General features: G+C 40.6%; 2 protein-coding genes across 4 annotated transcripts in view; one reads left to right on the top strand and one right to left on the bottom strand.

Moving 5' to 3' along the window:
• Positions 1-3,492, bottom strand: part of ZNF106 (zinc finger protein 106) — a 52,076-nt gene extending 48,584 nt beyond the window's left edge. The window contains exon 1 of one of the 2 annotated variants that reach the window (XM_077322748.1): positions 3,335-3,492. The gene's annotated coding sequence lies outside the window, so the exon portion shown is untranslated. The remainder of the gene's footprint in view (positions 1-3,334) is intronic. The other variant, XM_077322749.1, reaches the window with a different exon arrangement.
• Positions 3,493-5,440: 1,948 nt separating this feature from the next.
• SNAP23 (synaptosome associated protein 23) lies at positions 5,441-26,118 on the top strand. 2 transcript variants are annotated; one of them, XM_077322746.1, is made up of 8 exons: positions 5,441-5,525; positions 14,026-14,131; positions 14,787-14,828; positions 16,642-16,690; positions 17,575-17,692; positions 19,804-19,953; positions 20,822-20,966; positions 23,180-26,118. In XM_077322746.1, exons 2-8 carry the CDS (start codon positions 14,075-14,077, stop codon positions 23,243-23,245), a joined length of 627 nt encoding a protein of 208 aa, XP_077178861.1. In that variant the 5' UTR covers positions 5,441-5,525; positions 14,026-14,074; the 3' UTR covers positions 23,246-26,118. The 2 variants fall into 2 exon arrangements, with proteins under 2 accessions (XP_077178861.1, XP_077178862.1); XM_077322747.1 differs by lacking the exon at positions 5,441-5,525 and adding an exon at positions 5,750-5,770.
• The last annotated feature ends 1,746 nt before the right edge of the window (positions 26,119-27,864 follow it).

The following is a 27,864-nucleotide window of genomic DNA, read 5'->3' as shown; positions in this document are numbered from 1 at the left end:
AACAGTAAAATTGAGTCAAATGTTCCTTTGTTGAATGTTAATCCATAAACGATTTCATTTTGATACAAGTTCCTATTGTTAAAAAATGTTATATCTTCAAATCAAGATGTTTATTATACTGTTGTTTTGTGAAATTTTCCAATATAAATTGTCATGAGCCACAAGGGAGGGTGGTATACAAATATAACTAAACAAATAAAATTTTTAAAGTAAATGCGACGTATGATGAAATGGAACCATGTTGGACTGTTTTAAGGTAGCTAGACTAGATATGCTAAAATTGGGTAGGAATTCCAGTAGCCTCAGTTACTAGACATAACTGACATTTTTAAACCCTTCAATGCTTTAGAAGTTCTCATTACTTCCCCCGGCCATAGGGCAATATATGCAATTATAAAGGGCTGTCTTCTAAAACAATTTGAACCAGATACTTTACAGGCTTCTGAATCGCTTGTTAGCCCTTACTTTATTGTTTCAGTGGAAAACATTTCAAAATGGCTTATATATGTTTTTATTTGTCCTGATGTAAGGGGCTCACATAGCAGAATCCAAATGGCCTGGTGAATTATCACAGTAGTACAAATTGTGTAAAGAAATGTAGACTTTGTTTCTTTTGCCGTTTTTGCTTCTTCAAAATGTTTTAATATGTGTTCTTATTCTAAGTGGGTGTTGCATTACAGTGAGCAAGTTAGAAAACTTTTGAGGCACGTTAGTGGATTGCACCCATTATTTGATAAGGTTCATAGGGAGTTTCTGTGAAGCACTGGTTTGTTTTTAGGATTTAAAAGTAATTTCTAACAGATTTAAGAAATATTTCTAGGAATTTGTATTTTAATATTAGCTACCCCAAGACCAGAGCCTCTTGTGGCGCAGAGTGGTAAGGCAGCCGTCTGAAAGCTTTGCCCATAAGGCTGGGAGTTCAATCCCAGCAGCCGGCTCAAGGTTGACTCAGCCTTCCATCCTTCCGAGGTCGGTAAAATGAGTACCCAGCTTGCTGGGGGGTAAACGGTAATGACTGGGGAAGGCACTGGCAAACCACCCCGTATTGAGTCTGCCATGAAAACGCTAGAGGGCGTCACCCCAAGGGTCAGACATGACTCGGTGCTTGCACAGGGGATACCTTTACCTTTACCTTTTACCCCAAGACCATTGTTGGAAAGGGGCAGTCTAAAAATCTCATTAAAAAACAGAAAACTTCATAATAAGATCGTGAACATATTTGAGAGAGAAATACTGCACAGTCCATGAATTACAGTAAAAGAAATATTAGTTAAGGCGAATTTTTCCTGAAACTTTGGGAACATTGCAGCAGCAGATTGCCAGGGCTTACTCACTCTAAACTCTAATAATATCACATTTGACCATAGACATCGGATCATTGCTGTATTAAAAGTTTAGACTTAAAAACACACTAAGATAACTCAGAACTTGTACTACAATATTATCTGAGAGATAAAAATGAGTACTGCTGCAGCTAAATAAATTGTACCAAGAGCAGGTCTTCTGGTTTGCTCTTCAGGGACCACCACACTGGATTCTTACTTGCTTTATATGGAAGAAAAATAGTGTCCAGATAACGGGAGGTGATGGTACCGTTTTACTCTGCTCTAGTTAGACCTCACTTAGAGTACTATGTTCAGTTTTGGGCACCACAACTGAAGAAAAATGTAGACAAACAAAGGGAGGCAATGAAAATGGTGAGGTGATTAGAGACCAAGCTGTATGAGGAAAGGATGAGGGATCTTAGTCTGTTATGCTTGGAGAAAAGACAACTAACCATCTCCAAGTATTTAAAAAGCTATCATACAGAGCAGGCTTTCTCAGCCAATGGTTTGTGAAACCCTGGGGTTTCTTGACAGCCTTGGAAGGGTTTCTGAAATGGGTGGGAGTTAATGTTGCAGGGGTTTCTCAACAATAAAAAGTTGAGGAAGGCTGATATAGAAGATGGAGCAGAGCCATTTTCTATTGCCCTAGGGGATCAGATCAGAACCAATGAGTTGAAATTACTGTGAAAGAATTTTTGGCTAAACATCCAGAAGAAGATCCTGACAGAGCAGTTCTTCATGGGGCCAGGCTTCCTCTGGAGGTGGTGAGGTCTTCTTCTTTGGAACAATAAAATCAGAGTCCAGTAGCACCTTTAAGACCAACAAAGATTTAATCAATAGTCTGACGAAGGGTCCTTGCACTCGAAAGATCACGCCTTGATTAAATCTTTGTTGGTCTGAAAGGTGCTACTGGACTCTGATTTTATTGTGCTACTTCAGACCAACACGGCTACTCATTTGAATCTATTCTTCTTTGGAAGTTTTAAAGAATGGACTATTTTGTCAGCCATCTGACAAAAATGCTAGGTAGATTGTGAGTGGGTGAGCAGGAAGAGTTGTGTCAGTGCTTGCTCTTGTGGCCCTTTCTTGCATGCCCAGGGAAATGTTGATTGTCACTTTGGGGTTGGAAAATTAATTTCCTCCAGGCCAGACTGACCAGGGATTCTAGTTTTCTTGGTGGGGGGGCATCAACTGGGCATGGGATAGGGATCACAGTGGGTGAGCAGGTAGGTGTGCACTGTGGAGAGGGTTGTACTAGAAGACCCTGCACTTCCCTTCCACCTCCATGATTCTAAGGTCCTTTGACAGGAAAGTTTTAATCGTGGACACTTCCTTCGGAAAAAGAATGTCTGGCTTTTAAAATAAGTCGATTGTGCCTTCAGCAGTGATCAAATATAGCAAATAAATGCATAGATGTCCAATACTTTTCCACTGTGATCTCAGAACCACCCCAAATGCTTCAAAAACTACTGGCCCTCTATATAACACAATCTGAAGACCACTGGCATGGAATCTATCATACTGCCACCTTGAAAACATTTGACTCTCTATTTTTAAGTAATTTTGGATAATCCCCACTGCAACTTACTGTTGTCTTCACAGTGTTAAAAGTTGCAAAAGTGCAAACAATGTATCTTCCATTATAAAAAGGCTGGTAAGAGAATGCAGGATTTTGAAACTGGGCAATTCCTTTATACCTAGGGATTCTTGTTACCTGCTTAGTCCATAAAATATTTATTCTCCAAGACGAGAACGAAAATATGAAGAAAACACGCATTGTCGGCAGTTCACACTCCACTCCAGGATTGTGCTCAACAGACCTACAAACTACTTAAAATGGTTCCCTTCCAGTCCCTTCGCCACGGAGTTTTCCTTTCAACCCCCTCTAGAGAAAGCCTTAACCCCCAAACACAGACTAGTAGCCTACCATCCTCAAAGGCATCAGTACTTGAACTCAGCCCCCACCCCAGGCGCGGAACAGGCGCAGCAGTCCACCTTTCAGTACTCACAAGTCGTACCCTCTACACCCCACAGCTCAGCATCAACCCACACACCCATCACCAAGCGGGATGGACTAAGCGGGGCACCGCCACCATCACAGCCGCTTCCTTCTCCAGGGACTTGCTGAAGACGACCCAAAAGGGAACCGCGCCACCACACGGAAAGCGTCTCCTTCCATCCAGCCAATCAGACGGTCCAATTCTATTCCCTTTGCATGCTGGGAACAGAAGTTTTGTATAACCCCGCAACCGGCTTGCCTGAGACATAGAAACAGGAAACGACATATGCTGCGGTGGTTTGTTTAAAGCGAGACGCAATGCATTATGGGTGTTGTAGTTTCGATAACCAAGGTTGCGAGCTTATCCGGGAATGAAGATTTTAAAGGGCGGGCGAGTTATTCTATCACAGCAAGACTCACCGAAAAAGTTTTGCAGTCTAACATTTATTTTGGCAAATACATATGCCACAATAAATCGTTATAATGCCAGGAGACTGCTTTTTGTTTCTGCCTGGGAACGAAGTGCTCGAGCTAATCGCCCCTCAAGAGACAGATAAAAAAAGATGTTTGAGATGACAGTAAATATGTAAATCGTTGGGCTTTAATTCTGAACTTTAAAGTGCGTTAATTTAATTGAATGTACATTTTGGAATACAAATGTCAAGAAGTGGCCTGTAAAATGAGTCGCTGCAAACAAATACTGAAGGATTTCCAGAAGAAAACAAACAAAAAAAAAAATTACAGAGTTCTGTTGTTAAGATATTGACATAGGATGAAGAGCAGTGGTAATGCCGGAAGCTGTTCCTGTATTTCCAAATAGATAAACACCAGAGTGTAGAGCATAGTTTGAAAGACTGAAGAAACAAGCAGAACTGGTTAGACTACAGGCCACTTGAAGAGACAAAACATGAACACATGGACCACATCCTGTTATCATTTCATTATGCACAGCTTTGACAATCTCAGTACAGCTGGAGAAATCCTGAAGAAAATATCACATATCATTCAATATGTCTAACTCTCAGGAGAGTGTATTTAGAATTGCAGCCAAGTGACATGGAGGCTGAGATTTAAAACAAAAATCTACCATTGCTTGGTTCCAAAATTTCTTTCACATCTACCCACCGCCAATTTCAGATTGATCTGCTAATATGGGGCATTTTTCAGGTTTTTGTAAGGATCTGTCTTGTCTGTGGCTTCAGTCTCCAGACAGAAGTATCCCCAGATCTGGTGTGCTGAGAATGACCTATATGTATATATAACGGGTTCTCTAAATTCCCAGCTTTCATTTTTAAAAAGTAAGTCTCCAGGAACTTTTTGTTGCAGAGCTATAAGGAAAATAATATCTAGAGACTTTTAAAAAAATGAAAGCTGAGAATTCAGAGGAGTTATTTTAATGTAATGTGATATACTGCTATTAAATTGCCATTTTAAAAAAATCCACTGAAATGTCCTGGTGGTACACGGAGAACAGCCTAGGGATACCAGATGGTGACCTGACACCCTTCAGGAGCAGTACAAGACTGGAAGTGATGTTGCATTACATTCAGCACATATAGTCAAAACTTTGGATTTATAATTAACATGTCAACTAGAGTCTGTGGCATTAACAGAGTTTCAAGAGCATTGGTTTTTTGTCTGGATGTATGTGACTTTGGCAGATAGCCTAACACCATTGTGTTTCTCTCACTGGCAATAGATGAGGGCAGAGATTGCCCACCAGAAGTGATCATTTGGCATCCCTAGATTGGCCACTTCTGGGAGAGGGAACCTACAGCAATACTTGCCATCTGGAAGTTCTATCGCTACTTTACTGTAGTGGTAGCCACAACAACATATGGCATCTTCAAATTTTTGAATGCTGCCCCCTCACTTTTGTGCAACTAAACCTGGAAGAGACGAGCGTTTCCAACACCCTGCGGAAAAAGTGGTGGACATATTCTCTACGACTAACGTGTCATCTAGCCTATTGCAGACCCCGCGGTTGCAGTCTCTCAAATGGTTGGGAGTTGGGGAAAAGGCGGAGTTGAATCTTGACCGGCGTTGACTTTATCCAATGGTTATGAAGCGGTCCCTCCCGCGTGCCCAATGGGTCACAGCTTTGAGAGATTGGGGTGGAAGCTCGGTGGGGGAGGAAACTGGCCCGGGCGGGGAAGTCGAGAGACGAGCGAGGCGTCCGAGCAGGGGAGGTGGTGCGGCGGGTGAGTCTCCGAAAGGGCATCGGCCGTCCGAGCCGGGGGGCGGAGGGGCCGCTCTGAGGAGAAGCGGTGGCTGAGCGAGGTCTTTGCCCCGGGGGGACTGGAGCGGGGGGAAGGTGCGGCCGGAGGACAGGAAGAGGGGGCGGCCGTGCTGCTTGATTGAAGCAGGAAGACAGCCCGCTAGAGCAGGCGAAAGGGCGACCTGGCCTCGCATCCTGTTTCCGGCGGAGGCCTCCCAGATGTTTCCAGTAAGCACAGAGGGGCCCCTTTATGCCTTCCCAAGACTACTGGAAAGCATTGGCCATGAGGGAAATGTTCTTAGCCTCTTAAGGTGGTGATTTAAAAAAAAATTAAGGGAGGAATACTTTGTGTGTGTGTGTGCCTGACTTGCCAGGACAGGGATATGGACATAAGAGAAAAGAAGATGAGGAGTTGGGTTTTTTTCACAATTTAGTTCAAAATGAAAGGATAAATCGAATACTAAAAAGTGAGTCTCATCCAGTGGCTGCTTCTTGAAATGGTTTTGGATATGGCTAAGGGGTTCACTCACTGCACTTCTTGTAGAACTAAGTTTGAGTCCAGTGGCACCTTTAAGACCAGCACAATTTTATTCAAGTTATATAAGCTTTTGGGTGCAAGCACACAAATTCAGATCCAGGTTGTGGTTCTTGTAGATCATGTGCATGAGAGAACCTCACTTTTGTGATCATTCAAAGCAAGGCATGGTTATCGCTGATGAACCTGGGGTATAGATTTAAATGATTGGTGTGAAACCATCCAACTCCAGAGCACACCATTTCCCTGACATTCTCTTCTTTGGCTGGGTCTTTTTTAAAAGGAGAATTATGCTTGAAATATATCCAAGAGTAAGATTCATTTTGGCCCTAATTCCTGAAATACTTTATAGTCTTTAAGAAAATGGTACATTTAACTTCCCTTAAATGTTAAATCATAGTTCATCTTCTCTTACATCAACTGTAAAATAATCAAAACAAACAATAAGCATTACTTTAAATATATCCAGAGCAGGAACCTAGTCAGAGAAGCAATTGAGTGTCTGTATAACCAAAGAATAAAAGGATTGCTAAAGGAAGATGGGGAGATGGCAGAGAAGCTCAGCAAATTCTTTTCATCTGTGTTCTGTGTGGAAAATGTGGAGCATTTACCTAGAACATAACCAGTATTTTCAGGAAAGGAGTCTGAAGAACTGAGTCAAATTGAGGTGATGAGGAATTCAGATGTGAGAGTGTGTTGATCCACTGTCCAGTGTATGTAACTTGTCAATAAAGTCAGCCACAGTATCAGAAGACTAGATAATAGCAACTGTCTGTACCCCAAATTTTAAGAAAGCAGACTAGAGAGAAACCAGAAAATTACAGGCCAGTTAGCCTAATGTCTGACCCAAGCGATCTCAGTAAAAACTATTCTCAGGGATAGAATTATTAGGCAGATAGAAGAAAAAGACTGCAGAGGAAAAATCCATGTGGCTTCTGCCAAGGTCAGTCATTCCTCACCAGCTTTTCAGAGTTCTTTGAAAAGGTGAACATGTGATGAGCAGATGCTATATATTTGACCTTTTCAAATAGCTGTTTGCTAGGTATTTCACCAAAGATTTCTAAGTAATCTAAGAGGGCAGGTCCAGTTTTGGATTAAAATTGATTAAAGAACAGGACGCAAAGAGTAGGAATAAATGGAAAGTGGTAGTGGTGGAAAATGCTGTTAAATCACACTTATGGAAGCCCAATAGAGTTTTCTTGGTAAGAGACATTTAAAGTTGGTTTGCCATTGCCTACAACTGCATCATGACCCTGGTATTTCTTAGTCTCCCATCTAAATACTAACCATGAGGATCTACTCTGCTTAGCTTCCGAAATCTGGCTAGCCTGAACTGTCTAGATCCAGGGAAGTAAACTGAAATTGCACAAACGTTCTAGGTATGGTGTTATTTGTTCATAAATGAAACGAGGTAAGCATTGTAGATCAAGTTTGCAGGTGACACAAAATTATATGGGATGGTGAGAACCCAGACTAACCAAACAGCTCCAAGAGGCTCTCTACAGATTCGGTGAGTGGGCAAAAATGTGGCCAATGAAGTCCAGTCTCTTCAGATCTCAGAAGCTAAGAAGTGTTGTCTCTGGCAAGTATTTGGATGGGAGACTGCTACAGAATTCAAGGGTTATGATCTGGAGGCAGACAATGGCAGGTCACCTCTGAATATCCCTTGCCTTTAAAAACCCCAATGGGTTGTCTTAAGTCATGTGCAGAAAAAAAATTGGAAGGTAATGTACATTGAAACAAAAAATCCCACATTCGATGGCATGTTAATAGAGACTGAACTTACTGAAGCTGTAAGAGAAATAGATTTTGAAGTCATAGTAGATAGCTTAGTGGAAATGTTAACCCAGTCTGCTACATCAGTAAAAAAAGAAAAAGAAAAAAAAGGGCAAACTCTCTGCTAGGGATTAGTAGGAAAGATATTAAAATAATAATAATAAATAAATATTATTATTATTATTATTATTATTATTATTATTATTATTATTATTATTTGGATTTATTATTCGCCTCTCCCTGGAGGTTCAAGGTGAGTCACAACATAAAAACCCCCAGTCAAACCATACAATAAAACCCATAAAAAATAACAGTACACACATATACCAATCATTATAGGATAAGATGCACAACCGTTATCTACACTACCCTTAGATAACCCATTCTAGAGGGGAAGGAGACAGAGGGCACTGATGGTATAAGCTACTGCTACTTAATTTATTCCTGTAAGGGAGGGGGCAGATCTTCCTTGCAGCCCAGCCTCAACCAACAACCTGGCAGAAGAGCTCCGTTTTACAGGTCCTGCGGAATGCCGAAAGCTCCCGCAACTCCCTATACAGTCCCTATATAGACCTCTGGTGTGGCCTTATCTGAAATACTGTGTACAGTTCTGGTCACCCTATCTCAGAAAGATCATTACAGATTAGGAGAAAAGTACAGAGAAAGACAAACTATTAAGGGATTGGGGCACTTTTCCAATGAGGAAAGGTAGAAGAGTCTGTGATGTTCAGTTTAGAAAAGAGATGACTAAGGGGACATGATAGAGCTTATAAAATTATGCACTGCATAGACAGAGTGGACAAATCTTTTATCTCCTAAAATAGTAGAGCTTGAGGGCATCCAATGAAGTAGATTCAAGACAAACAAAAAGAACTACTTCCTTACCTAATGGGTCATTGAAATGTGGAGTTGGCTGCCAGAGGATGTAATCATGGCCTCAAGCAAAGATCGCTTTAAAAGAAGATTAGACAAATTCATGAAGGATAGGACTGTCAGTGACTACTGCTCCATATTTGGAAGCAGTAAAATTCTGAATACCAATGCTAGGAAACTACATCAGGACAATGCCTCAGCCTTTATACTCTATTCTTGGCCCTCTAAAGCAACTGGTTAGTGTGAGACAGGATGCTGAACTGATCCATCAGGGTGACTCCTGAACTCCTTGCCTGATTTGTTCAAGAGCATTGGATTTCATTCAATAATGTTCAATCACTACTGACTACTTTGACTTTGTTAACTGCTTCAGTGATGATCAGCATCAGATAGTTGTGTTTTTGCATTGCTGTGATTTGTTTTTCTCTGCTGTCTTTGGTGCTGATATGCTCTAAATATTTGTAGGGGTTTCCTGTGTAGCAATTATGTTTTAATTGTTAATATATACTTTTTTCTCGCCTATTTTCTAGTTACAAAAACTCCATGATAGTTCTTGCAACATGTGCAAGGAGCTGATAAGCGATGGGAAAATTGCTGAGCTATGTCTTTGTTCTGAATTCTGTTATCTAGTGAAAAATAATGTATGGGAAAATTCTGCTAGAATATAGTTTTATAGAATATCTTGCGTCTGAGTACTGCTCATTAATAGTAATGCAAAAGCCATTGGGGGATTTGTTTATTTTTTGCACTTTTTTCATGGGGGCAGCACATAAACTGGTATTGTTTGGCATATTTACGGAATTTAAAAGTATATCCAGTGCTTGAGAAAGAGTTGCAAAATGCTTTTGCTACCATAAGTTTAATTTTTGCCATTCACAAGTTAAGAAAAAAATAAAAGTAGAGAATAAATTCTTCAGTAAACAAAATAAAATTAATTTTCTTGTTCTAGAAGAACAAGAGGTGTTGTTATATGCCGCTTTTCTCTACCTGAAGGAGTCTCAAAGTGGCATACATTTGCCTTCACTTTCTTCTCCCCACAACAGACACCCTGTGAGGTGGGTGAGGCTGAGAGAGCCCTAATATTACTGTTCGATCAGAAGAGCTTTATCAGTGCTGTGGCGAGCCCAAGGTTACCCAGCTAGCTGCATGCGAGAGAGCACAGAATCAAAGCCAGCTTGCCAGATTAGAAGTCGCACTCCCAACCACTACACCAATAGGCAGGACTGCTAGCATGTTTGGATATTAAGCTCTAAGAAAACAATGAACTCTTAAATAATACTGTATTATTATTATTAAATTATAATATTAACCGTTGTCAACATTATTACATTGAAACAAAAACATTTTGTAATTACCCATACTGTGTATGTTTGTATTGTAAGAGTTCATTTCAGTGTCCGTCCCCCCCCCAAAAAAAATGTTCTTTTCTGCCGATTGCAAAACTGCAAAAGTCCTCGGACTGTTTCATGCCGTAGATTAGAAACAACTGAAATTCTTCATTAGACAAGGTTTTTCTCACTCAAAGAGAAAAAAATTCATAGGAGGCTTTTTCAGTGCTTCTAAAAATATCCCAATTCTTTACATTGGAAAAATTGAAAAAATTCTCAAGTGTTTTGATGTTATATATATTCGATCTGAAAACCAAGCTTACATATTCTAAAAGGGAAAATATTTTACAGATATTTCTGATCAGTGTTCCCAAAAATTTTCCAATTTTTCCATTAGAAAAACTGAAAAAAGGGTCTCGGAGGAAACTTTACCTCTGAATTTTTTCCATTGGGGTAGCTCACATCTCTAGGCATACCCAAGAAATACAAACCCATTGATAGAAAGTACGTGTATTTTTTCTTCATATCACTCTCTTCTCACTGCCTCTGCTTTCTTACTAATACTACATTTTCACAAGGCCTTTGGGGTTCCTACAGTACCCAGAATGATACCTGTTCCACGGTGCTTTTTGTGTGTTTTAAGCTTCCTTGAGTTCCATAAGAATACTGGCTAATAAATGTTTTATAAATATAAATAAATAAAAACTGGAGTTTAGATGGAATGATACTCAACAGCATAGAATCATAGAGTTGGAAGGGGCCATACAGGCCATCTAGTCCAACCCCCTGCTCAACGCAGGATCAGCCCAAAGCATCCTAAAGCATCCAAGAAAAGTGTGTATCCAACCTTTGCTTGAAGACTGCCAGTGAGGGGGAGCTCACCTTAGGCAGCCTATTCCACTGCTGAACTACTGACTGTGAATTTTTTTTTCCTGATATCTAGCCTATATCGTTGTAGTTTAAATCCATTACTGCGCGTCCTTTCCTCTGCAGCCAATGGGAACAGCATCCTGCCCTCCTCCAAGTGACAACCTTTCAAATACTTAAAGAGGGCTATCATGTCCCCTCTCAACCTCCTTTTCTCCAGGCTGAACATTCCCAGGTCCCTCAACCTATCCTCATAGGGCTTGGTCCCTTATTTTGGAGTTATGAAAACATCATTAAATTAGTTGTATTTTAAAATTGCCTGTTAACCACCTTGGAATTCTACTGAATCAAAAGGCAGGCTAGAAATTGAGTGAATAAATAAGGCAGTGGTCAAATACTGTTAAACTATACCAACAAATGTTGAGAATCAGTGAAAGGGGAAAATATTCTTTGAGGTAGAAAAAAAGAGAAACTCGACACACATATTTATTTCTAAAATGTTAAATGCTTTAACTCTAAATGATTGAGCAGTTTGAAAGAGATTCCACTTGTTTGAAACCTGGAAAAAAATTGAAAAACAAGGGAAATTTTACATTACATTCTGTATTAATGCTTTAGTAATCACTATTTGTGGTTGAAAGATTACCTCATTTTTCAGTTCCTTTCTGACTTACGTAATTATGTAAAGAGGAAGTGAATTGGAAAAGTTCCTACCTGAAATACAAAGCACAAGTCCTGTTAAAGATAAAATTTTCTCATCAGCTGGAGAATAAGTTTCCTGTATTTTTACACATACATTGTAAGAATTACCACAGTGTAGAGGGAACAACTCTTCAACTGCCTTGAGTTAGTTTTTATTATTTACTTCATTTATACTCTGCTTTTTTTCTCCAGCTGCTTGTATAATTCCCAGTCTTTTCTGTTTTATCCTTAGAGTGGGTCTGAGGTAGATTAAGCTGAGTGATTCTCCGAAGGTCACTCAATGTTAGGCCTCTTCGTCTGACACTAACCACTACAACACACCATCTGTCCTCATGACTCAGGAAGGGCATGAACAAAGATTTCTAATGAAAAAGTTCTGGTTTGGAGGAGGCACCTCCCCTGAACATCTTGGACCTTTGTCTGGTTCAGTTTGGGAGTTTGGCTGGCAGCCATTTCCGGCTGACAGCCGATCGGAGTACCCTGTTGTCAGACTAAAATGGCTGCTAACTATTTCATCAATTGATTTTTCTCCCTCATGCATAGAAGCAGGGGGTAAGTGAAATGGACTGCTAAAATAGGGATATAAGACCTAAGCATTGAGTCATCCCTGCCTTCCCTCCCTCTTGTAATTTCCTAAATTCACAGAATTTAATAGGTAGGTATAAATACATTTGGAAAAATTGATTCTTTTAGTAAGAGAACAAGCTCCTATAACACTTGTTCAGGCTCTGAATAATTGTGTCAAGCTTGTTAATGAATATTCAATTTTGTTTACTTGCAAAATTGAATGAACATGATAGCTAGGGACAAAGAATACTTTTAGTATTAGTAAGATAACCTGCATCTTTTTACCATAGGATATATTTAAAAATCATATATAGAACTGTAGATTAAAATGTTAATTGTTAAACTTCACTCTTCCTTTAAAATATGTATTGTATGCATATCAAAGCCTTGTATATCCCTTCATGAGCCTATAGATTTAAGGAAGTTCTTAGCTATCCAAGCAATGTTGGTAGCGTCTTGTAAGATGAGGTTATCATGTAACAAGAATTGTGGTGGTTGAAGTATTTTACAAAATTGTTTCTCAGAACTTGCACCTAGGTAAATTGAGATGTTTGTTTTATGTGTATCTCCCCAAAACTGTGCTGATTTTATTCATGTAGAAGTTATAATTTAAATGTGTGTCTTGTTAGCACCATTTATGTAAAAATGGATTTGTGAGACCAGAAGATTAAGCATTTCTCCTTTCAGTACATAGAATTGAGGAAGTTGTCATGGGAGGAAACCAAATTTGTCAACAGTTACAAGAAGACTTTCACTTTGAGGAATTTTAAATATAAGAATTCTGCAAGAATGTTGTCTTCAAGGATCCAGCAGTATATAGAATCATAGAACAAAACTAGTGGCCCAAGATTCTCCTCCCTAACATGCACATATACACTCTTGTGGGTTACTCTTATCTGCTCGATCCATTGTTTGCCTTGACCACCAACTGCATTGGATACTTGCTCCATCATTTCCTAAGCCCTTTCCATTCTCAAATATTCTAGCCTCTCTTTGAAGATGGTTTCAGGGGATAGCCATCTTGATCTGGAATACAACATCTAGTTTCAAGTCCAGTAGCATTTTAGAGACCAGCAAGTTTTTTTGGGGGGTATAAAAATTTAAGAGGGAAAGTTCTGATGAAGACTTTCGAAAACTTGTACCCTGAACATTTTGATCTCTGAAGGTGCTACTTGACTCAAATCTAGCTATACGGTGTTTGACATCAAAGCATATGATGGCTACCTGCAAATTCATATTTAAATATTGTTAGCAAAATTTAAATTCTGTTAGCAAAAGAAGGTAAATGCACCATGTACACCCCTGAACTGCACTGAAGTTTGTATCCGTGCTTCGTATCCCACATTTATCCCTTCTGACATGAGTTAGTTGTGGCACAATAGCCGTAGCAGCTATAGATAAACATAGCCTATATTTACATACATGGGGTGGAAAAGTTTCCACACAAAAATATAGTATTGAAAAATTTTCTGGAACATTAATTCTTCTGACAACATTAAAGGCTGTCAGTCTTTCGGGCGGCAGCAGTTTACACAGGCACCTTTTTGCTCAGCTTCATGGAAGCAGAAGCTTTCTTCTACCTTCTCACAAAAATATTTTTCATGGTCAAATTTTTAAAAATATGTCTTGCATGTGAAGCCTACTCAGATAAGAATAAGTAAAATTTTAAAGTATCTTGATTGTTGCTGTACAATCATGTTTTCATGCAGACGTTATCTTCTGTTTCTTCTGTATCTCCTGAAGTTTATTGTGGCTTATCTTTCTGTTTGTAGTAATGCTGTTGTCCTGTTTGATTTCGGTGAAAGTTTTGTCATTGTAATAATGGTTTGTTACAGGGGAAATCCCATTGTTTGTGGATTATCAGATACTGGGAATTAAGTAATCATGCCTGAATTGTCACATGATGAAATTCAACTGAGGGCCAATCAGGTTACCGATGAAGTAAGTAGCTTTTGACCCATTGCTTCCTGAAGCCATTGTTTTGTTTGTATAGTCAAAACACACACCTCAAGAAAAGGAGTATAGGATGCCCCAAAGCTATTGTTTTAAAAAATGCTTTGTGCTATTGGGAGGAAAGATTTCCCTTAAATAGTCTGACTTTTAATATACCTAATGAGAAACACTGTTTTGTAACAGTATTGATATTGATGATGGATAATAGCCAGAACAGTAATAACACATTAGAAACTGTACTATCTTACTGTTCTTATCTTTTCTAATGTGTTATAACAATAAAAATAATAACCATAATAATAACCATTGGTGCTCCAAAAGAAGCATACATTGTTTATGAGCATTTATGTAATCACATCATACAAAACTTGAGTGCTTGGCAAAATAAAGTTCTCTAAATTTGACTGCTTAATAAACCAGAATGAGTTTTTCAGAGGCCTTCATTGTAAAATATAAGTATCAATTTCACAAGAGAATACTATTTTAAGAATATTAACTAAGCAGAAACTTGTAAAAGAGTTGTATTCTTTTGGATATGTTATCACATGTTGTGATGTTGCTTTTAAAAATAGTGTACTATAGTGTAAATGTCTGCTATCCTAGTCTGCTTGCTTAATCATTTATTTGTTTGTTTTGTCTTTAGTCGTTGGAAAGCACAAGGAGAATTCTAGGCATGGCCATTGAGGTAAGGATGAGCTTCAGCAGTATTGTTGGGAAGGAGTTATAGATATTAAATTTCCAGAAATATTGAAACCATGGAGAAAAGGATAGTGGTCTCTCTTTAGGGGGGAAACTGACATTTTTGCAGTATTTATCAAATCTAAACTTATTTTACTACTTTAATAATTTATTTGTACTTTAGCTGATGATGTATAGTATTGCACTATTTGGCATTATCTCCGAAATTTAAAATATCTAGTTACTTGAGAAACTGATTTACGAACTGCTGCCCTATACTACCTTAGTATATGCATATTTTTTGTCATCTGAAAGGCTGGAACAATAAATTTAAAATACACATTTTGTAGCAAGATATTTGCATAAATAATCTCAGTCAGAATAGTACTAGCAGTACATTTGGATTTAGGGTTGAACCTAACAACATTGAAAGCATTAAATTTATCAGTAGTGTACTATCATATCCATGGCACATTAATTGTGAACATTATTGGTCATATTTAAACAAATTGTATCTTTGAGAATATATCTACAGAATACACAGGAATTATTATTAACCAATAATGTGAATTGCTTTAAATAAAAATCTTCATATTACATACTCTGAGTAAATAAAGCCTTGTCTTTAAAAAGCATTTCACAAGAGTTTTACCAATTCTCTATGTTCTCTAATATTTCCAGTCTTTCATTTTGGAAAAAATGTAAAAAGTCTGATTGGAGATGGGAAAGAAATTGGTTTTCCCCATACATAAGAGCGGGAGGACACTCAAGTCAAATTCTTTGGGAGCAGTTCATCCCTGAAGTTTCCTAATCAACTTTGTCTTGTTAAGGAAAAGGCTGTTATCCTCAGACATTGTACATGAATTTGGGCTTGTCTATAGACCATTAGTAGTTTCCCAGGTTACTCGTTAAAGCCAAAGTATGGACAAATTTCTTTGTGGTGTTCAGGTTTTTTTCCTGCTAACCTATATGATCAAGAGCTGGTTCACAAAATGTTATGTCCATGATAAAAGCATTATGTCTAAAATGCCATAATTAGGGATGGGTTTCAACTGCATGAATTGTCCATATGTCAACTTCTTAACCCAATGTGAAGAGTGATGTGAACAAAAATGTAACTATGAATATCTGTCTGTAGGTTTTACATAAGCCCTCACTCCTAATTGATTCATCTTTATAGACAACTTTCATCTTTATATACAATTAATTAATTAGAAAAGAAATGTAATTAAAATCCCAATGAATGATGACTTTTATGTTGGGGTATAAAGAAGTCATCCATTCAAAAAATAATAGGGGCAGCCAAACTGCCTATTGCAACCCTTCTTACCTGTAAGTAAAATTGAGTCTTAAATCGAAAAAAAATTTCTGGGAGCCATTTAAACCCTGCTTTCTACTCCCCATGAAAAGTGGCATGAACAGAAAGCAGTGGTCACAAACCCCTGCAAGCAAGTTCAGTTCACAAACCAATGTCCTGGTTGTATTGATTCATGGGTTGACACATGAAAAAGTGGTTCATGCCCATCCCTAGCTATAATGCTTGTACAAGACCGTTTATGCACTGGAGGTTTCATGCTGGGCTGCAGGCTGGAGTTTTAGTCGTGGCAGGTTGCCCCACCTCTTCCTGCACCCACATGGGGGAGCATTTGGCCTGGTGCACGTCATCCGCCCCTGATTTGTGCTCCTGCACAGGAGCTGGGGCAGTGAAGTTCCCAGTGCATAAACGGTCCAAGTTGTAATTCAAATTGTTGATTATATTTTTCACCATACCTTGAGATTTTATATTTCTAGCCAATGTGTTTTTCCCCCTTCCTAAATAGTCCCAGGATGCCGGAATCAAAACGATCACCATGCTAGATGAACAAGGGGGTAAGTTGTGAGTTAGTTAACCAATGAAGCAGTGTGATGGCAAGCATTATCTTTTGGGAATATTTAAGTATGATCGTAGGAGTAATGTAGTCAGGAAGCAAACATGGGCAGCATTCATACCCATGCCTTTGGTTTTCTGAAAATTTCCGTTGCAGCACACGAAAGCTGCCTTATAATTAGTCCACTGAACCTTGGCATTGGCTTTCTAGTGTCTTAGGTAATACTGTTTCACATTGCCTACTACCTGATCCTTTTAACTAGAAATGCTGGGAACTCAGCCCAGGGCCTTTTGCATGCCAAGCAGATGCTCTGAGCCACAGCCCTTTTTTCCAAACTCATATTTTGGGGAAAGGTTTTATTTAAACTGTAGTTGGAGCAACATGATTATATTTACTCTACAAGGCATTTTTGCTCATCTGCAATTTTAAGAATCTGAGATTGCTCTTTGTCTTTTTAATTATATTTCTAGCCTTTACTTTTTAATTATATTTCTAGCCTTTACTAAAATGGCATAACTATATTAAAGGTCCCATATTTAAAATGCAAATAAACACTGTGGTTGGCTTTCGATGTCAGATTGTAAAGTCTGCTTTATGAACATAGGATTGATGTTCTGCATATAACCTCCTCCCTCAACCTGTTTGACCATACTAATACATGCTTTTATAGCCTTGTGGTTGGATTATTGTAACATGCACTACATATGAAACCCAGAAAGTGTAACTGGTTCAGAATATGACAGCTTGGTGGTGTTCGTAATATTCCACAGGGAACTTTTTAATTGCATTTTGAGTACTAATGTTAAATTCTTATATGGTAACTTGACGATATCCTGTACCATTTAAATTTTCTGAAATTTTTCTTTTATTTAATGCTTTCCATAGAGCAGCTAACCCGCATAGAAGAAGGCATGGACCAGATAAATAAAGACATGAGAGAAGCTGAGAAGAACTTGACAGAGCTCAACAAGTGTTGTGGCCTTTGTGTCTGTCCTTGGAATAGGTTAGTTAAAGGAAGATGAATCCCAAGATAGAATCTCAAAGAAAGCTTGTTGGAAAACATTCAGAAATTCAAAGACTGGAAACCTTCCACTGGGGTGCTTTCAAGTTCTCTCCATTTTACTGTTGGAGAGGTACCATTTTCTTGAACCTGAGTTGGAGAAAAGTGCTAAAATAAAATTTAGATGGCCATCTAAATTACTACCGATTTTTTTTTTGACAATGTTTTGGTCAGTATGATTTTTAAAATGTCACTTGCGTGTGCATTGAGAGTTTAAGGAAAGTGTAATATATCCAATACGTTTTTCTTCCTTCTTTTGCTATCATATTCTTTCTTGTTCTCATGAAGAGTACTTACCTTGTGTTAGGACTTCGTTGATGGCTCTAAATATGTCCATTCTAATTTATATCCTTGAGCTATTTGGAAATCAAGAAAATGGCAATGAGGGCAAGTGGAGGAAGAGAAGAAACAGTAGGGATTTGGAAGGTGGAAAGACTATTGAAATGGCCTTCTCAGTGCTTAGAGCTACATCATGGTATAACTTCTAATAGTAAGATCTGGGACACTTTAACACAAGTGAGGAATACGGCATTAGTGAAATCTTTCTCTTCTCCCTAAATCTGAAGTTATTTGAATCTACATTCTTTGTAGTTTTTGGTGTAATTTCAGCTGTAGATTTGAAATAACCTGGGTTTGCTAACAGCTGATTATCTGTTTGCTGGTCTTGCTGTTCACTCTCTTGTTCGTTCTCTTTCTTTCTCCCTCTCTCTCTCTTTTCCCCTAACCATCCCACTTTTCCTTGCTTACTAAAATGAAGATTTAACACCAGAGGTTGGATTCGATTAACTGACTAGGAAAAAGTCTTATGAAGCAGCCTGGGCTGTTAATCAGCCATCGGAAGGTGATGTCCTTACTGGTGCATGTTTGCATGAGCATGCTTTTTTAACATGCGAGCAGTAGTGTCATGGTTTGTAATTGCATGTATCTGTGATGTTGTGTTAATCTATTTATTTTGACGTTCATCTGAACAAACACTGTAATTACTAGAATACTACTAGTTTTTCTGTGTTAAGTTCTAAATCTGTTGGAAATAGTGGTTTAAAGCCAGTTTGGTGTAGTGGTTAGGAGTGTGGACTTCTAATCTGGCATGCCGGGTTCGATTCTGCGCTCCCCCACATGCAGCCAGCTGGGTGACCTTGGGCTCGCCACGGCACTGATAAAACTGTTCTGACTGAGCAGTGATATCAGCGCTCTCTCAGCCTCACCCACCCCACAGGGTGTCCGTTGTGGGGAGAGGAATGGGAAGGCGACTGTAAGCCGCTTTGAGCCTCCTTCGGGTAGGGGAAAGCGGCATATAAGAACCAACTCTTCTTCTTCTTCTTCTTCTTCTTCTAAATACTGGAGAAATATTTTTGAAAAACTTTGCTCATATTTGGAGTTATGAATTCATTTGTATTTGAAAATCAGGTATTCATATGTATATCATATGAATGTTTATTTTCTATACAGTTGCACCAGTGGTTGTTTCATTGTATTTGCACACTCAGAAAGTTAGATATCAGAATTGAAAATCCTACTGATAACTCATTTTGAATTAATGAATGTCACCACTAATGGGTACTCTTATGGAGTACGGTACTTTCCAAACCTAAATATTTTGGAAGTAATAATAAATGTTGATGTAAAAACCTGAGCTCAGATACTAAATAGTATTGACCTAAAATGTCATAAAAACCCTTGAATAGACCATTGGACAAGGATCTGAGAAATCCCTGTTTAAATCCGCTTTGCTGTGGACATTTGCTTGGATCAGTCACACACACTCAGGCTAACCTACCTCAAAGGGTGGTTGTGATGATAAAATGGAGAAGAGAATGATATAAGCCATGTCACATCCCTATCCCTATTGGGAAGAAATGTGGGATATAAATGAATAATATAAAACCATGTTGCTTAGGACTGCTTTGGACATTTTTTAATGAATTGAGTACAGCAGGTATTTGAAAACTTTTAGCGTTTTACTTGCAAAGCCAGGATTGACTACAGCTCTGGAGTTCTTAAACCTGAGTCAATTAAAGATCTAATCATACTTGGTATATATATATTTTTTGTAGAACAAGGAACTTTGAGTCTAATAAGTCTTATAAAACAACTTGGAGTGATGGTGTCGAAAATTCTGATAATGTAGTATCTAAACAACCAGCACGTGCAGTAAATTATCAGCAGCAGACATCAGGAGGACCATCTGGAGGTTACATTGCACGGTAAGGTACTTTTATTTACTGCCCACTTCTGAATAGAAAACTGAACACTTTATATTCTGCTGCAATGATGACTGCATTTAAAAAGCTTAAAGAGAAACCCAGTATAACCCATGCAAAATCATCTATGAAACATTTAAGTTTCCAATGTGTAAGGCAGAATTCCCTGATTTAGGCTTTCGCATAAACACTTCAGTTTCTGGAAACAATTACTATACCATTATGGTAACCATAATATCTTATTTCTCACTTGTGACCCCCATCTGCATATATCAAAATCTGCTGATCAGAGCCACATTTACCCAAAATAGAAAATTTTAAAGAAACTCAGTAGGGAGGATTACACCCCCCCCCCCAAAAAAAAATGTGTGTTGTCTGTGCATGTGCAGATAATGAACCTACCTCCTCCTGCAGTGGTTCTAGCCTTGGCAATGGCAGCTGCTGCAGGAGGCCAGGTGGTGAAGGTCTGGAGCCACACCAGGCTTTCCAGGAATGGAGGTGAAGGAGCAGGTTGGGAGCTACAGTCGGCCAGGCAGCAGAGTTGCTTTGAGGAACTGGGGCTGTGCTAGGCTTACAACCAATGATGCAACAGGAGGGTTGGAGGATGCAGCACTGCAAGAGATACGGGGAGCAGGAATTGTGCTGGGCTTGATGGTGGAAATGAAGCCATTCTGAGCCCACTGGGTGCAAATTTTGTAGGAGGGAGCCAAAGCTGTGCCAGGCTCACTGGTAGTGGAGGCTTGGGGTGGGGGAAGAGCTGCAGCTAAGAGGGAGAAGAGATCTCCCTGCCCGAGTATCGTGGGTTCCCACTTGTATCATAGAAGTAAAGGGCTGATTTCTCAAGATAAGTTTCCTCTGATATTTTTTACAGGGTAACAAATGATGCCAGAGAGGATGAGATGGAAGAAAACCTAACTCAAGTGGGAAACATCTTGGGGAATCTGAAACATATGGCTATGGATATGGGCAGTGAAATTGATGCACAAAACAAACAGATAGACCGGATAAATGAGAAGGTAAGAACTAAAGAACTTTACCTTTATTGCCTAACTAGTAATCAAGCCCGCTGCAGGGGAATGCAGCGGGCGCTAGGTCCTGACCTTAGTCGTCTGCGGCGGCGGCGGGCTGGTCGGCGGCGGCGAGCTTGTTTCGTTGGCGGCGGGTTGACGCGGTGAGAGGCGCTTTGCGCCTCTCGCCGCGTCAGCCCGCCAGGCAGGGAACCCCCGGCAGCCGCACTTCGCAGCTGCGCACGGCTCGCAGTTCCTGGAGCTGGGAATCGGAGGGGCCAATCGGCAGGCGCTTTGTGATTGTCTGTCGTGAGGAAGGGTCCAATCCGGACCCTTCCTCATCACGGACTAATCCCACCTCTACCCCCTTACCGAATTATATAGTCCGTGGCGCCCGTGGCGGTTTAAAGATAGGGTGGATGCAGCTCTAAAGTGGCCAGGTCAATAAGCCCAATTAGACGGGAAAGCCATTTTATAGGCAGACACGCCAGTTTAGCATCACACTTTATGGTTATGGGTTAGAAGAAGAAGAGTTGGTTCTTATATGCTGCTTTTCCCTACCCGAAGGAGGCTCAAAGCAGCTTACAGTCGCCTTCCCATTCCTCTCCCCACAACAGACACCCAACAGAACTGAGTCCATTCATTTATAAAAAGTAATTTGTTTGTTGGGGGTGATGGGATATAACCACACAAATAAAATAGTGCTGTATTATCATAGTGGGTTGAGAGCATAAGCCTGGAGCTGGAAATCTGTTTGACTCCAATCTCTACTTACTTATGAGTCCCATTGGTCTTGAGAATATTAATTGGCCTGCTTCAGTGCTCTCTTCTGTGTTCCCGATAATATGGAGGTGATAATGCTGGCTTGCTTTAAACATTTCAGGATTTCAGGAGAAGTGAGATCTGACTTGCCAAACCACATGGTGAAACTAATTTTGTTAGTCCTCATGGTGCTGCTGGACATCTGTTTAATTTTGCTACAACAAATATTCCTCAGATGTTATGTATGACTAGATTAAAAGCCCATTTTATCCAGGAATAAAATGGGCGCTAGAAGGGCTCTCTTCCCCCCCCCTCCCCGAAGCTCAAAGGCTTCTGCGTGGCCGGGGGTGGAAGTCAGGAAGGCATCCTACCTTCGATGTCGGGTGGCGGCTCTGGAGCATGGGGTAGGCGTGGCGACGGTAGATGGCGGGCACTTCAGAGGCGGGCGGCCACGTGCAGCGGCACAGCGGCTGCGGCCTAGGCACAACGCTTGGGTCGGCGGGCCAGGCACAGCACTGGTGTCGCACGCTGTTGGCGAGGGTGTCTTCGGGCTCGTCTTGGGAGCCAGGCATTGGTCGGGGCAGCAGCACTGCGGTGGACTCGAAGACCCGTGCGGCAAGTCCTCAGCTGGGAAGGGTCGAGCAGCGGGCGGTCATCACCGGGGCGGGAAGGCCGCGTGGTGGCTCAGCCGGGGGCGGAGGGTGGTGGTGGATTGGCAAGGTTGGCGGGCGGCGGCATTTGGGGTTCGCAGCGAGTGTAGCAGTGGTCTGAGGGCAGTCACTGGGCGGCAGGAACGTTGTTTCCGCGGAGCCCAGCGTTGTGGGGCCAGGGTCCTCCCCAGTGGCCATCCTGCAAAGATGGCGGCTTGGCAGGACTGAAGAGTTGGCGCCGCCATGTCCGGGAGACGGGCCAAGTAGCCAATAGGGAGGCGCGCTTTCCGCGCCTCCCAATTGGCCACTTGGCCCTGGAGTGCTACTCTGAAGAGCCAATCAGGAGCCGCTTCCTCAGAGTTTTTATCCTGGACAGGGCCTGCCCTAACTCCTCCCCAACAACCCTTACTCCTTTATTTAATCCGCTTCGCAGGAAATTCACAGGGCCGCCCTAACTCCTCCCCAACAGCCCTTACTCCTTTATTTCATCCGCTCCGCAGGAAATTCACATTTTGAAACTGGACTGTAGAGGGCAGGAGGACTCCTGCAGAGCAGGGTGGCTGAGTTTAGCAACTGGGCTGCCCTGCTTTGCAGAAGCCCTGCCACTCTGCTTGCCTGTGCCTTGCCACAGGTGGCTCAGCTCCCTGACTGGGCTGCCCCTCCCTTCAGCCTTTGCTCCAGCATTTAATATGTCTGATAGGTGACATTTGCTCTGTATCCTGAATTAAAGCCTGCTCTTGAAGGAAGTGACTTGAATAGTTTTAATTTCTTGTTTACGTAGAAGTCTTAACATTGAATTTTCTATTCCAGGCTGAAACCAACAAAGACCGTATTGAGCAAGCAAATGTGAAAGCCAAAAAACTCATTGACAACTAAAATGCTGATGCCAATTCTTTATGCAGCTGAAATGCCTGTTTCAGTGTACAAAACTTCCTCACTTTCCAAAGAGGGGTGGCAGGAGTCCAAAGCAGAAATGGAGCAGGAACTGTATCATAAGCCCTTTTTGGTTGCACGAGTACAGACTTGGGATGAAAATCCGGGAAAACAGCAAAGTAGAAATTCGTCTTTCTTGTCCTTTTTATATATTCTCAGGACTTCATTGTCTGGTTGAGTCTTTCAATGGTCTATTTTCCTTTCACTACTTCTGTTCCCCCCCCCCCCTCAGATTTGAATGGTTACAACTGAGCAAAAAAACTGAAGAAAATGTGCTTCATATGGTTTCATGACCTTGCTTAATGCTGCACGTCATTGCTAAAATAATGAACTGATGACTTTCACGAACTGTCGTAAGTTAATCAAGCTGCCCATAATTTTAGAAGTCCTTTATTTCTTTATCATGCGTTACATGATAGGGAGGGAGGAAACACGTACTAGTCGGAACATCTGTTTAGGGGCTGCTACTTTGGCGAATGTGGTCCTAAAATACAAGATTGTTGACTTAAAAGATGTAAAATGGAGAGAAGCATAATGCCGCCAGTGAATTTCTTAGCCCTAGTGAATCTCCCTTGAATGCTGAGGAGACAAATGATCAAACAAGGTATATTTTTGGTCAAGCCTGTATAATTTGTAAATACAACTTACTCAGATCAAAAGGGTATATTCTCAGTTTCCACATTGGCTGATGATGCACCAATCCAAATCTCTTCTTCTTCCAGAGAATAATTTTAGTTGCCTGAGGAATTCAGTGGGCAAACAGAACTGCAGCTTCTGTCCCTCTGACCACATCAGTAATCACCTTTAGGAGATCACGGGCAAAGTACTTCAAGAAGGCCTGACAAAATGTGCAACTCACTTGAAACATCCTGAACACCCTTTCATACTAAAATTTTGTATTTTTGTTTAAAATTAATCCTGTGGAAAACTGATCTCCATATAAACGTTTTTTCTATCTTTTCAGAAATCAGGTTTTGTAAAAACTTCTTTCAAAGCTTAAGGCTGAATGAAAGCTGATTTGAAATTACCATTTATTAAAGAACCACACCTTTCTCACCAGTCGATACCTGTAGCTATGAGTGTGTAAAATCTGCTTTTGGAAAACACTGGTATCTTACTACAAATCATTTATGCAGTCTCTAGGAACACATTGAAAGCTGAGTACAGCCCTTGTTCTAATGCAAGTTAAAACTCTGCTCATTAGTGAGTTAGTATCTTTTGCTGCTTGAGGAGTCAGTGAGTTGTAAATCATTCTGGATATTCACCAAGTAATGGGACTACATCTGTGAATACGATTGTCTCTAGGAAATTGTCATACTGTAAAATATAGCTATCTCATACCTTCTGGCTGGAACCATTTGTTTAAGCCTTGGACTGTATTGAAGTACACATGCTTAAAGTCATTGCTAATATATAGCTTTGTAGGTGCTTTTGCGTGCATGAGACTGAGCCTATTAATGTGTATCATACATTCTGGCTCATTGTAACTCAGGCCTGCGTAGGCTGTTGCCTGCCAAGCTTGAATGTAATCTGTCAATTTTGTGTGGCTTGCTTAGCACTCAACCATTTTTTGCAGTCTCAGGCAGGTAACAATTCCAGCAGCCCTGGAAGAGGTCATATATGGTTCAAGGTAGACTATGCTAAGTTTTGATTACAAGTTGCATAAGTCTGCTGTAGTGAATGGTTAGCACATGAAGCATTTCAGGGTTTAGATGCCTGATCTGGCATTCTAATTATAGACAAGAGTGATAATCTGGTGCAAGCAATTAAAAAAAATTAAGAGCTTTAAATGTTCAGGTTTGTCTTAAAAAGTTTTAGTTCACCCTTGTAATTAAGAATTCAGCAAACAGCATCACCCCCACTCCCAGCCACACAGAGAGAGAGAAAATGGGTTTTATGGTTTCTGACTACATTGAACAAAATACTGCACAAGAAAGCCATGAGCTGATCATACTCATTTTAATCTACTGGAGAATTTCTATACCAGTTGGGATGGGTTGCCAATTCCTGCCTCCCACAGCAGACTTCCAACTTCTTTCATGTTGTTCCTGCATGTTCCCTAGCTGCCAGAAACCAGATTTCAGGGGGCATTAGGCTACATACAGTGAGAGAACAAGTTACATTCTACATATGGAAAAAGCCCACCCGGGAAGTATTTAAGACCTTGTTTTGCTGCACTCTTAATTTTTCTTTGACAAAAGGACTTTCACATCTGTTTGCCCTCCTTCAAAAGTAGTTCAGTTGAGCCATAATGTCTCTGTGATGACAAAGCTCAGTCTTCAGTGTAAACTGTCAAGGGAAAGGCGGCAGCAGCTTTATACCTCACTCTTTAATTTTTGGGTTTGCCATATTGTATTTCATTATTTCTAATTTTCATCATATGTGAATATTTTGAAGATAACTCTGCCGGGAATGGAAAAATTAATCTACAAATCTTGCTAGTCTGTTCCAGAAACTTCAAAAAGAAACACCCACCCCCAGCTCAATCATATGTTTCTTTTGATTTACTACTTACTGTGAAAGTTGAGCTACAGACACATATTCTGAGTACAATGTTGCTGCATAGCGCACATTCCCTCATGAATTCTTCAGCAGTCAGTTGCCATTTGCATGTCAGTGTGACAGCACTGCTGTACAAGTAGGGTAATTGTCTGCTTTTGTGTATAATTGATAAAAATGGATTTTTAAAGATTGTAAATGAGCAAGCTGTAGTACAAAACAGTTGGACTTCCTATGTTACCTGGCTGAGCTATGATGCAGTAAAAATGCCTCAGGTTTTCTTAAACAAGTTAGACTGAATAAACATTATTTATGAATGTCTTATTTTTCTTTCTCAAGCATATAATGCAGATAATTTCATAGAATCATAGAGTTGGGAGGGGCCCTACAGGCCCTCTACTCCAACCCCCTGCTTACCGCAGGATCAGCCTAAAATATCCCTGACAAGTATCTTGCTAGTCTGTTCTAGAAGAGAACTCCTGCCCTGAAGCTCAATTATATCTTCTTTTTAAAAAATTACTAAATATGAAAAAGCTAGCTTGCTGTAGTGGTTAAAGGCAGTGGCCTCTAATCTGGAGAGCTGGCTTTGATTATCCACTCTACATGCAGCCAGCTGGGTGACCTTGGGCTAGTCGTAGAGCTGTTTTCAGAGCTCTCTGACCCCTACCTACCTCACAAGGTGTCTGCTGCAGGGAAAAGAAGGGAAGATGAGACCTCAGGTAATGAAATGCAAGGTATAAAAACCAACTCGTCTTTAATATATAAAAAGATTTTCAATGTTCCCCCTCAATAACAAAAGTCCTCCTAGTCTGTGTTAATGAGAAAAAAATATTAATTGTGGCTTGGCCTTTAATATTAAGCAAGAGGAAAAGATACTATATATCTCATTTTCTGAAGCAAATATAATGGGTTAGATTTATTTTTATTTTATTTATATACCACACTCCCCTAAGGCTCAGGACAGTTTACATGGAACATGAAATAACTACATCTAACTCATTATTACATATTGAATAAAAACAACAATGGTAATGATAATAACATAAGAATTTAACTGAACGATAATCAAACAGGGCCATTGTTGCTCAAGTCAGGTGCATGGGAATCCTGGGAGGGAGGTTCAGGGGCCCCAGAGGTGTTGTTAGTTCCGGTTGACCTCTACCAAATACCTGGTGGAGGAGCTTCCTTTTGCAAGCCCTGCAGAACTGTTGATTCCGTTTGAACCATGTCCACACTGGGAACTTTGCTGCCCTGGTTCCCATGTTGGAGCACAAATCTGGGGTGGATGAGGTGCACTGGGCCAAATGCTTCCCTATGTGGGAACAGGAGAAACAGGGCAACCTGTCCCAACTCAAACTTTAGGCTGCAGCCTGGTGTGAAGCCTCCAGTGCATAAATGGTCCTGATCTCTTCTGGGAGCTTGTTTCACGAGGTAGGGGCCAGGACAGAGAAGGCTCTGGCCCCGGTTGAGGTCAAGCAAGCTTATTTGGGGCCAATTTGGTTATTTGGTTTCTTTCGCAAGCCAGTTTGAGAGGTATAGGCAGAAAGGTGGTCCCTCAGGTACCCTAGGTATTGATGCATATGGCCTTGAAGGTGAATACCAGAACTATAGTCTGATCCAGAATTCGACTGGTAGCCAGTACAGTTGTTGGAGGATGAGCTGGATGTGGAACCTCCGTGTTGTTGTCAGGATCCTGGCAGCTGCATTTTGGACCACCTGCAGTTTCCAGATCAAGGCTAGGGGCAGGCCTGTGTCGAGTGAGTTGTGGAAGTACAATCTAGAGGTGACCGACACATGGATCACTGTGGCTAAGTGTTCTGGGGCCAATTAGGATGCCAGTAGTTTGGCTTGGCAAAGGTGGTAGAATGCCAGCCTTGCTACTCTTGTGACAGCCTCCATTGAGAGGGAAGCATCCAGGATCACGCCCAGATTCCTGGCAGAGTGAGCCACTGATAGCTCCACACCATCCAGGTTGGGCATGCGCACTTCCTTGCATGGACCTTTCCTGCCTACCCACAGGACCTCCGTCTTTGAAGGATTGAGCTTCAGACAACTCTGCTTGA

This window comes from Paroedura picta, chromosome 2, assembly GCF_049243985.1.
Source record: "Paroedura picta isolate Pp20150507F chromosome 2, Ppicta_v3.0, whole genome shotgun sequence".
NCBI lineage: Eukaryota > Metazoa > Chordata > Lepidosauria > Squamata > Gekkonidae > Paroedura > Paroedura picta.
This window is presented reverse-complemented; position numbering and strand designations above follow the sequence as displayed.